At 32.1% G+C, this 12816-nt stretch overlaps 1 protein-coding gene across 2 annotated transcripts in view; it reads right to left on the bottom strand.

Annotated features, from left to right (window-relative positions):
- The window catches only part of WDR79 (Telomerase Cajal body protein 1 homolog), a 78409-nt gene that overhangs the window by 64059 nt on the left and 1534 nt on the right, over positions 1 to 12816 (bottom strand). For both annotated transcript variants that reach the window (XM_085823205.1, XM_085823204.1), the window contains exon 2: positions 2877 to 2988. In XM_085823205.1, coding sequence (XP_085679331.1) covers positions 2877 to 2988 — 112 coding nt within the window. The remainder of the gene's footprint in view (positions 1 to 2876; positions 2989 to 12816) is intronic.

Below are 12816 nucleotides of genomic sequence, written 5' to 3'. Positions count from 1 at the left end.
TTTAATAAATAAGCTTGACAAATAAGTCAAATTTTTTTAATAATGTTTTGCTTCTAACTCTTCCTTTGCCTGATTTAGCATTATCCTTAATTTATGGACATGAGTGTAATTCATGATCAGATATTCATCACAGTTAGCAATATTTTTCGAAAGCATGAAAAATTCACTAAAGAGAGCCACACAAAAATGAATCAACTATGATCCCACAGTAGAAAATATTGTAAAAAGACAACGCAAAATACACCATAATTCATTATGATGGTGAAGTTGTAATTATGGACATACTAGAACGCCCGGCGGTCATACGAAATTACCGCTGTTCTATATATTATAAATTGTAATTAAAATGATTTGTGCAAAGGTATCTGCTAATTTAAACTGAATTACCCAAGGCAGGCTGCGAGGATGCCCCTTTGCTTACTGCCCCATGGGGTTTCCCCCTTCTACTTGCTTAATTGCTTAAAGTAGAGTGCAATGAAAAAAACCACTGGTGGTACATTTCTTAAGAGCCACTGCTAGATCAATAAATAAAGGTGATTTAAATAACAAAATGTTAATTCACATGTCAAAGATGTACATGTCACATGTCAAAGATCTACACAAGAAATATTGTACACAACATTTCTTGTGTAGATCTTTCCATCATTTTTAAGCTCGCCTTGCAGAGGACCATCCATTATTTTTAATTTTACATTCGTTCTTTCACGATCTCTTGAACAGGCAACATAAAGTTGACCGTGTCCAAATGCAGGCTCAGGTAAAAAAATGCTAACACGCTTAAGCGTTTCACCCTGAGACTTATGGATGGTCATAGCAACAGCAAGTTTTACAGGAAATTGTCTACGTCTCAATTGAAGCGGCAACCCTGTGCCGTGGCAACTTCACCCCATTGGCTAGCACAGTTACGCAAGCAACCAATAAACTATCGGCGACAAACAGAAACTTAAGCCACATTTGTATATGGGGTGAAGTAACATCATCTCCTCCGAAATGACTGGCTCCCGAGATTAGCAAAGCACACCGCTGGATTCCGCAGGTCCGTGGCACGCCATTTTGACCCTTCGCGTCTTCTTGGGACTCTAATTAGCTGAGATATTAATTAAAAACTAATTTTCCCTACATTTTCCACTTTCTTTCTTGTGTGTTCCCTATTAGAGGGATTTGGCTATATGCCAAATTCTTTTTTCTCGAATATCTACGGAACTGTGGCGAGTTGAAATTCGAGACGTGTATCCTCGGATTCCAAAAAATTCTCCCAATCCATCGATACCATTCTCATCTTCTTATGATTTTAATCGGCCGAGATATTAATTAAAAACAGCAGAAACGTTAATTTTGCGCTCATTTTTTCTGAGTGGCAACAATAAACTATTGGCGACACACACTTTAGCAACTTATATATATAAAGAATTCAAATTCTTCAATAATGTTATTTTGTGTCACCTGACAAAGCAGGATTAAAGACATTGTATGCCTTGGCAAAGCAGGGTTGCATTTTGCTTATTTTTTCCAACACTTTTAAATAGTACTTAAATAAAATTGTGTATTTGTGAATTGTGAATCACTTAAGCAGAATTAGACTTTATTTTTTTTTACCAAAGCAGATCATAACTTCGTGAAATTTTCAGTGTATTTACTGTGTAACTTGCATGATCAATCACGAACTCGCGTTAAAGACTGTCGCCTATGTGATAGCCATACCACGTGATACAAACCATCTGCTCTCAGAAATTAAAATCAAAAGAATAACTGCAAGTTATTTACATAATGATCGAATTTATAAATTATGAAAACCTAAAGACTGAAATGATAAGCATAAAAAACAAAATGCTATACAGAAAGAACCATGTTTAAATATTTTGAAAACTGTGACTTCTTGCCACATGACTTTGCAACCTAATTATTCTAATCTATGGGTGTACAGTGTAATTGCATCTCAAAAATTCAATTAAAGTGATAGGCATTAGGGCAAAAATTGATATCCTGGTAAAAACCCAATATAGTACTTACATAAAATTGTGTAGGCAGTACGAAATTGGTATTACTGCTGTTCGAAAAAGCATTCATTCATGGTAAGTGCATTTTATTTTATTCTAGTTCTTATTTTGTAGAATGTCATGTTCATTGTTTTTTTAGTATGAATTTCTGTCGTTATTGTTGTTTTTTATAATTGTTTGAAATTTATTTTAGTTTTGTGGTTGATTAGTGCATAGTGCCTAGATTGTGCAATTCGTAGATGTTTTAGTTGAAACAGAACGCTGTATACATGGTATTTTTTGAAATTTATTGTTGTTATGTTAATTTATTAAAGCTAGGTGTGCATAGTTCATAGATTCGTTCACTGCCTAGATTGTGCAATTCGTAGATTTTTTTAAAGTTAAAACATATCGCTGTGTACATGGATTCTTGTCAAATATTTTTTGTTAGAAACTTTACATCTTTGCTATCTAAATTTTTTGTTTTTGTTTTGGATTTTCAGCTTAAATTGTGTGTTCAAAACGTGGATTTTTGCATGTGCGAAAACTACATTTTTTGAGAGATTTTAGGCTTAAAGTTCGAAATGTAGACGAAAAATTTAGATAGTAATATGGAAGCGTGGAGCAAACTGATGATCTACAATCTAGTCTTGCAGACTGTTCTTCTCCTGGCGGAGAGGAATCTATACCCGTTTGCCCTCAAAATTGATAGAGTTCTTGACTAAATGTATGCCATACACAAGGCTGTTGCTTTGCTAATTTTATCTTTCACTTTATCATGTTTGTCTTCTGTTTTGATATATCTACATTACTTGAAATGTATCAATATCTTCAAAATAAGGATATAAAATAAAACTAAAATTTCAAATGAAATATTTATTCTCTAAATTTATCTCTTACCATTTCTGTAATGTCTTCCCACTGAGATGCTTCCCATATCTGTGGAGGCAGATTGAAGATTCGTAAAATGTTATCATCGCTGCAAGTTAAAATGCATGAGCCATCAGGAGCCCTAAAGAGAAAAAGTTAAAAAAGTGGAGAACAATTCTACGGCTGATCAAAATGCTGTAAATTGCATTTTTCTATGTCTTGAAAGTATGAGTTAGGATAATACAGCATTCCTGTAACGTAAAAACTTAAAAAAATATTGATTTTTTTTAATGACATACTGATCGATATTTCAATAAATTATATGCCTTAAATTATGTATTATTACCTAACTTTGTAATAGTCATGTAGCCATTTTCAAGATATTTGCATTTAAAACTTAGCCTTAATTTCCAAATTGCCACCAAAGAAAAAAGGGCTCTACTCTTATATGCGCCTTAATATTACCAAATGTGGCGATATGTGTTCTGCGCTGGCTTTTCGCACAATTGCATGTTGTATGGCAACCCTGTTGATGGTGAAAAATATTTTGCTGGTGTAGTTTAATTGCTTGTTGTTTCCTGTCGTGCGTGTTTCGAAATGACCTATGCTGCAATGAGAGACCTGGTGGTAAGATTTCAATCGTGTATTTTAGATTGTATGCAAAGGAAATTTAGTATTAAAAGGTACGATGTTGGAGTTGTTAACGAGTCTGCTCTGTATCTGAGAAGATAGGGGGAAAAAATAAAGTGGTGGAAGTTGATGAATCAAAGTTCATCAAACGGAAATATCATCGTGGCCTTCCTGTTGAGGGGTAGTGGGTATTTGGAGATGTGGAAAGAGGATCTGGGAGATTATTTTTAGTGGCAGTGCATGATAGAAGTAGAGAAACGCTGATGCAGTGTATTAAAGAGTGGATTGAGCCTGGTACAACTATTTTTTCGGATGAATGGAAATCTTACAAGGATTTAGGAAAAGAAGGTTTTGAACATTTATTTGTGAACCATAGTACAGTCAAAAGTCTTTAATCCAGACATCCATAATCCAGAATGATCTATAATCCGGACATCAAAGCTAGTAACTTTCTGCACATGCGTAAATGCATAATACCTTTATGCATGCGCATATGCGTTTACGTATGCGCATAATACGTTTATGCATGCACATTTAATGTATAACGGACAGTATAAGCTAAGCTAAAATTATCTAATTATATATTTCAGTTAATGCTGTAGATTGCGTTGATCCTTAATCTTCGAATTGGATCCGGCTTATTATTTTTTGCAGACTGTTAGAGCAATTTTATAAAAGTAAGCCTGAACTTTCGATTATGTCAAATAGAATTTCCGATTCTGGAGCTGCCAAAGGATCTACAAAGCAAAAGCATGTTTCGATGTCCATCAAACAAAAGGTGGATAAAGGCATATCCTTTGTTTCTCTAACCATTCCGAAATCTGTTTATCAATTTCACACTGCTCTGCGGGTGGAGGGAGGGGAAACGTCACCACGCGCAATGAATTGAAAGTTGATCTGGCAGCACTATCCTTATTTTCAGGACAGATGTTTTTATTTTATTCGGCTTATAATTCCTTACTAAATGTAGTATTTCATCTCGATGTACTCCATCTTTCATATGATTTAATTAAATTCCTCATCATTATAAATATCACAAATACACATCAAATAGTTTTCTGGCTGCAATTTTTTAATTTCGACTATGCATAATGTATGCTTTATGCATGCGCGTGCTGAAAGAAATGTTTAATAAAGTTAAAAAATAAATATTCAGCTTTTTTTTTTTTTTTTTTTTTTTTTTTTTTTTGTAAATTTTGATACCCTTTAGATCATAATTTCTCCTTATTTCATAAATTACGGTTTTATACTTTTAATTTTATAATTTCTGCATGCCACCTTACCAGATTTAAACTGATGATCTATAATCCGGAATTGCCTAAGTCCTGACGATCCCGAATTAAAGACTTTTGACTATATGAATTTTCTGGACAGTGTGTCTGGCTGTCATATAAATAGGATAATGATTACATAGCGGCATGTTAAAGACGGTATGAAATTGGTATTTCTGCTGTTCGAAAAAGTATTCATTCATAGTAAGTGCATTTTATTTTATTCTTGTTCATTTTGTAGAATGTTATGTTTATTATTTTTTTAGTATGAATTTTTGTCATTATTGTTGTTTTTTTGACTTGTTTGAAATTTTTTTTAGTTTATTTTGTTGATTAGTGCGTAGTGCCTAGATTGTGCAATTCGTAGATGTTTTTTTAAGTTGAAACAGGATGCTGGTTACATGGTATTCTTTGAAATTTACTGTTGTTATGTCAATTTATTAAAGCGAGGTGTGCATAGTTCGTAGATTCGTTCGTTGCCTAGATTGTGCAATTCATAGATGTTTTATTAAGTTAAAACATATCAATGTTTTATTAAGTTAAACATATAAACATGGATTCTTGTCAAATATTTTTGGCTAGAAACTTTATGTTTTTGCTATCTAAATTTTTTGTTTTTGTTTTGGATTTTTAGCTTAAATTGTGCGTTCAAAATGTGGTTTTTGCATGTGCGAAAACCATGTTTTTGGAGACATTTTAGGCTTAAAGTCTGAAATGTAAACAAAAAATTTAGATAGTAATATATAGCAGCATGGAGTTTCTCGCCAAAAATATTTGGCGACCTGAGTGCACATATAAGAGTAGGTCCGAAAAAAGGAATCACTCATTGAATTTATATTAATAATTAAGGATTTAAAAGACAATATTTATATAATTAGATAATATTTATATTATCCTTTAAATCTTGCATTCTTAAATCTTTCAGAATTTTAAATCTTAGGTTATTAATTCTCTACTTCAAAGATAAATTTTTTAATATTCGAAAAATAAAGTATTCTAAAGTAATCAAAATATCAGAAAAGTAGTTAAAGGATTTGTCAGAAAAAGAAGTTATTTTAAAATTTTATTCACTTGCAAATAACATTTGATACTTATGATCATATGCCATATCAAAGGTTGAGAATTTAAATATAATATCTGATTAAAATGTGTCAGCATGACTGAAAAATATAAATACATGTAAAAGGTATGTTTTAATTACAGTCAAATAGCTTTCATAGTTAATCCTCCTTTTTCTTAAAGTTATGTTTGAAATCCTCGTGGGGTAGAGTAGACTTTAAGGTACCTCTTGTATTATGGCGAAGTTGTTGTTTGATTTATCGCCAAGTTATTTCATTTATGGTAGCCTGAGTAGTTGAATGTTATGGAAACCCTATTGTGACGTAATCGGGTGCATAATTCTGGGAAATTTTGAATCATGGGATGTTTTGTAAGGGTTTTTGTGGTGTGTGTTAAAACCGTTGAGATGGATTTGAATGGGTTTGTAGGAAGAAAGGTTCAGATGGTCACTATGTGAAGCGTTCAATCAGAAAGAGTACCTGGTTTGAAAAAAGTCATTTGAGTATGATTGATATTTTGATTTTTACATGGCTCAGGGTGTACGAAGCGAATTCGAAAATCATGATAAGTGAATAATTGCTTTTGGTAGTGCTTAAATGTATAACATGTTTTCCCTTTTTTTTTTTTTTTTTTTTTGTTATTTTATTGTTTGGTTTAAAACATATTTTATTAAGATTATGTATTTTTTTTGTTTGCCTATATTGTAGAATTTGGTGCTCCTTTGACTTTTTAAGTGAAAATATATCGATATGTACATGGACAAAGTAAAGGGAGTACGCAATGCAAGTTTGTGCAATTCTGGGATTTTTTGAAAGTGAAAATAGGTCGACGTGTACATGGATAAAGTCAAAGGAGTGCGCAATGCCATTTTTGTGCAATTTGAGTTTTTTTTTTTTAAGTGAAAATAAGTAGATGTGTACATGGATACCGAGTTTGTGCAATTGTTTGTCTTGTTATTTTGGCTTTGTGTAGTGGCGATTTTTGAGCCAAAAATCGCCACTTCACAAGCCAAAATAACGAGTCAAAGAATTACACAAAATCGGTATCCATGTACCGCCAAAAATCGCCAAGGGGTACCCTAAACTATACTTTTACCATATTCGTGAATTAATAATCATCAATATAGCCTTTGTTTATACAGTCAAAAATTGTTAATTCAGACCTCAAAGCTAAAAACTTTCTGTGCATGCACCGCGTTGACACATGCGCATAGGCGTTTAAGCTTGCATGTAAGACCTTTACGACTGCGCATAAACGTGTGCGCAAGCGCAGAATACGTTTTCGCGTGCGCGTTTAATGTATAACGGACGGTATAAGCTAAAATTATCTATTTCAGTTAATGTTGATGATTGCGTTGTTCTTTAATCTTCGAATTGGATCCAGCTTATTATTTTTTGCAGACTATAACAGCAATTTTATAAAAGTAAACTTGAACTTTCGATTATATCAAATAGAATTTCTGATGCTGGAGCTCCCAAAGGATCTACAAAACGAAAGTATGTTTCCATTTCCATCAAACAAAAAGTGGAATTGCTGCAGAAAATGGATAAAGACATGAAGAAGGTGACAGAGAGGTTAGTGAAAACGAAAAAATTTTGATCGACAAGTTAGTCGGTATTCTCGGCACAGCAATTACGGGACTTGAACAGCGGAACTTTGTAACTGAACAAGAAATTATGTCTGTTTATAGAATTAAAGAGAAAGTATTATCACATAAAACGAAGCAACTTAAACAACTTACATTGAAAGAAACGTTTAATAAAATAAACGGCTAATCTTTGGGATATGGTAACAGGTAGTTTGGCGACGATAAAGGTTACTACCTAGGACTTTGGAAATAATGTGAGAAGTACTCAGTTCCGATTACGCATTATTTTGTGTGAGGGAAATGAAAGATCATGAGATATGTCATGTGACATTAATGGACGAATCACTGTTCTTTAATCGGAAAAGGGGGTAAATTTGTAAAAATATCTGCTGTACTTTATAGCAATAGTTTCATTCTATGTTTTGTGAAACAGTGTTGTTTAATATTTGGATCCCATGGCCCTATATAAAGTAAATCTGAAATTTTTATTGCGTTTATGTGTAATTGAAAAGAATTGCTTAACTGCGGACAAGTATGAATGTCCAACATGTGGGAATGAAATGAGATTGTGTGAAAGGAAGGATATTACAGATAAGCTTGAATGGCGGTGCAAGAAATCTGGTGAAAATGGACATTTTGTGATCCGCCATGCACTCAAGATTCTGTAGAAGATTAGGTAAGTTAGTATTTTTAATTATTTGAGGATATAATTTTTATGCATTGTTCTAAATGTAAGGAGTAAATAAATTAATATGGTATTATTGGAAAATTGTTATTAGCAATGATTTAGTTTAAAGTAATTAGGATTGTAAGCTAATTTTTATTAATTTAATGTATGTGCTTATTTACATTTTAAGTAGTGTTTTTTAATTTAATTATATTTTAATTTAATGATCATGATTTTGAGAGAGATATGTTTGTAGTATTTTGGAATACGTTTGAGTAGAAGTAAATGTACATGGAAAGAATTTAAGTATTTGACACTAAGTATTTGGAACCATTTTTAATGTTTGCGTTATAAATTGGCAGGTGAGGTTTATAATAGATAATTTAGAGGGAAAAGTTTTTGGATATTTTATTTATTTTATACGTGCAAATGTTCATCCTTGGAAAGGGTATATACTGTTTCACTATCAGGTAATTTCATACATGTCCTTTTTACCGAATTTAAAGATTCACAAAATTTTCATGCATTTTCGTGAAATTTTTCTAATTTATGAGAAAAAAGCAGTGTACATGGATACAGTGAAGAGTGTGCGCAATGCCATTTTTGTGCAATTCTGGGATTTTTTTTAAGTAAAAATAAGTCAACGTGTACATGGTTTAATTATATTTTAATTAAATGATAGTTATTTTGTGAATTATATGTTTGTAGCAGTTTGGTATACGTTTCAGTAGAAGTAAACGTGCATGGAAATAATTTAAATATTTGAGACTAAGTATTTGTAACCATTTTTAATGTTTTGTTCTAAATTCGTTGGTGAGGTTTATAATAGATAATTTAGAGGTAAAAGTTTTTGGATATTTTATTTATATTATACGTGGAAATGTTCATCCTTGGAAAGGGTATATACTTTTTCGCAACCAGGTAATTTCATATATGTCCTTTTTACCGAATTTAAAGATTCACAAAATTTTCATGCATTTTCGTGAAATTTTTCTAATTTATGAGAAAAAAGCAGTGTACATGGATATAGTGAAGAGTGTGCGCAATGCCATTTTTGTGCAATTCTGGGATTTTTTTTAAGTAAAAATAATTCGACGTGTACATGGTTACTGTGTATGTGCGATTTTGAAAAACGCGGCAAGGAGTTTGTACTTTTTCCCAATTTTGCAGTTAATATTTGTCATGACTAAGCAGTTTTGTTCTATAAAATTTCTAGCATAAGTGTAATTCGGCTAGCAGATTGATGGAAAAAGTGTTGAGTAAATAAAAAGAAAAGAAACATGGGTTGATCTTTAGATTATGTTAACTTGGCGATTTCTTGGCAAAAATTTGGCGGCCAACTCTTTTACAGCAACTCTCTATTTTTTTTCCCCGCCGCCATTTTGTCTTCACGAAGTAAAGACATGTTTCTTTTCTTTTTATCTACTGAACACTTCTTCCAACAATCTACTAGCCAAATTACACTTATGCTAGAAATTTTATCTAACAAAACTGCTTAATCATGACAAATATTCACTGCAAAATTGGGAAAAAGTGCACAATCGCAAACTCCTTGTGTATTTTTCACAATAACATGTACACGTCGACTTATTTTTACTTAAAAAAACATCTCAGAATTGCACAAAAATGGCATTGCGCACACTCTTCACTATATCCATGTACACTGCTTTTTTCTCATAAATTAGAAAAATTTCACGAAAATGCATGACAATTTTCTGAATCTTTAAACCCGGTAAAAAGAACATATATGAAATTACCTTATCATGAAAAAGTATATAACCTTTCCAAATATGAACATTTCCACATATAAAATAAATAAAATATCTAAAAACTTTTACCTCTAAATTATCTATTATATTATAAACGTTACCAACGAATTCATACCGCAAACATTACAAATACTTAAATTATTTCCATGCACGTTTACTTCAACTAAAACGTATACCAAATTCCTACAAACATAAAATTCACAAAATAACTATCATTTAATTAAAATATCACTAAACCATGTACACGTCGACTTATTGTTACTTAAAAAAAATCTCAGAATTGCACAAAAATGGCATTGTGCACACTCTTTCTTCACTATATCCATGTACACTGCTTTTTTCTCATAAATTAGAAAAATTTCACGAAAATGCATGAAAATACTCAACGTATACTACTCAAACATATTCCAAAATACTACAAACATATAACTCACAAAATCACGATCATTAAATTAAAATATAATTAAATTAAAAAACACTACTTAAAATATAAATAAGCACATACATTAAATTAATAAAAATTAGATTACAATCCTAATTACTTTAAACTAAATCATTGCTAATAACAATTTTCAAATAATTTTAATTATTTACTCCTTACATTTTAATTTATTTACTCCTTACATTTAGAACAATGCATACAAATAATATCCTCAAATGATTAAAAATACTAACTTACCTAATCTTCATTACGTCGCTGCAGTACTATTGCTAATTTCTAAATCCTAAATCCAGTAGTCAACTGGAAGTCTATTCACCAAGTAATAAGAAATTAATAAAATTTCACCTATACTCAAACTACTTTCGGCAAACCACATACCCTTCCTTACACACCTTTTCACAAAATGTCCATTTTCACCATATTTCTTGCACCACCATTTAAACTTCTAATATCCTTTCTTTCACACAATCTCAACTTATTATTATTATCAGATAAACGCATTAAAAATTTAGAATTCACTTTACATAGCGCCATGCAATCCGAAAATTAATCAACACTATTTCACACAACACACAATGAAGCTTTTCCAAATTAACCCCCTTTTCCGATTAAAGAACTATAATTCGTCCATTAATGTCACGTTTCACACAACACAGAATATAGCTAAATACGAAATTTCCAGATTTCCCCCCTTTTCCGATTAAACAACTGTAATTCGTCCATTAATGTCACATGACATATCTCATGATCTCTCATTTCCCTCACACAAAATAATGTGTAATCGGAACTGAGTGCTTCTCACATTATTACCAAAGTCCTAGGTAATAACCTTTATCGCCTCCAAAATGTCGCCAAACTACCAGTTACCATATTCCAAAGATCAGCCAAATAATATCCTCAAATAATTAAAAATACTAACTTACCTAATCTTCTTCAGAATCTTGCTTACATGGTGGATACACTTTTATTATGTATTCAATAAAATTATTGAACGATTTTTTCTGCGAATTTTTCCTTCACACTTCCTCCGCTAAATAAAAAGCAAAATTCTCTTTATCACAATGCCTCGGAATGGCGCTTTTTATAGCACTCCACGTGCCCTCTATTGTATTGGTATGTGCACCTGTTTCCGGATCTTTAAAATAATATTTGTGGTTCACAGCAAGATGTTTAAAACCTTCATCTTCCAAACATTCCTACGATTTTTCACTTTAGACAGCGCCATACAATCCCAAAATTATTCAACCCTACTTCACACAACAAACAATGAAGCTTAATACAAAATAATATACAGCCACAGATATTTTTCCAAATTCCCCCCCCTTTCCGATTAAAGAACCGTAATTCGTCCATTAATATCAGATGACATATCCCATGATCTCTCATTTCCCTCACACAAAATAATGCGTAATCGGAACTGAGTACTGCTCACATTATTACCAAAGTCCCAGGTAGTAACCTTTATCGCCTCCAAAATGTCGCCAAACTACCAGTTACCATATTCTAAAGATCAGCCGAAACATGTCTTTACTTCGTGAAGACAATATGGCGGCGAAAAAAAATAGAGGGTTGCTGTAGCAGAATTGGTCGCCAAATTTTCGCCAAAAAATCCCCAAGTTACCATAATCCAAAGATTAACCGAGTAAAGAAATAAATATTCAGCTTTTTTTTTTTTTTTTTTTTTTTTTCTTCTTAAATTTTGATACCCTTTTGGATCATGATTGTTCTTTATTTCATAAATTACGGTTTCATATTTTTAATTTTAGAATTTCTGCATGCCATCTTACGAGATTTAAACTGATGATCTGTAATCCAGAATCGCCGAAGTCCCGACGAGTCCGGATTAACGACTTTTGATTGTATATTATTTAAAATAATTAAAAAACTATGCATAATAAAAGGGTTAGAGGAGACCGAAAGGTAGCCCTTGTAGGATCGTGAAGTTGTTTCGGCTCTAGTGTAGAATTGGGTGCCCCTTGATTGGCGACAAATTTTGTTTAATTTTGACAATGAAACCTCGTTTTTGGTTACCACGATAGTTTTAACTTTATTTTAGCTTCCTGATTTTATTTAAGTGAAAATAGATCAATGTGTACATGGACAAAGTTAAGGTAGTGCACAGTGCCTAGTTTGTACAAATTTCTGGTTTTTTGTGAAAATAGATTGATGTGTACGTGGACACTGGCATTGTGCAATTCTTTGACTTCTTATTTTGGTTTTGTGTAGTGGCCATCTTGAAATTGTGCCTTTCTGGCACCAATCTTGGCATCAAAGCAGAATTGCCAAAAAAAAGGGGGAGGCACCAAATTGTAAACTTTTACCGTTGTTTCATTTATCACCAAATTATTGTTTCATTTATAGTAACCTGAGTAGTTTAATGTTCTGTAAATATACTTTTACCTAGAATTGGGTGCTCCTTTGACTTTTTAAGCAAAATATATCGATGTGTACATGAACAAAGGGAGTGCGCAATGCCGAGTTTGTGTGACTCTCTGATTATTTTTTAAGTGAAAATAGGTTGACATGTACATGGATAAAATAAAG

The sequence above is a fragment of the Stegodyphus dumicola genome, chromosome 9 (genome assembly GCF_044657685.1).
Source record: "Stegodyphus dumicola isolate Sdum_Otavi_A_Nest chromosome 9, ASM4465768v1".
NCBI lineage: Eukaryota > Metazoa > Arthropoda > Arachnida > Araneae > Eresidae > Stegodyphus > Stegodyphus dumicola.
The sequence above is the reverse complement of the archived record's forward strand: the minus strand, read 5'-3'. Positions and strand labels throughout refer to the sequence as shown.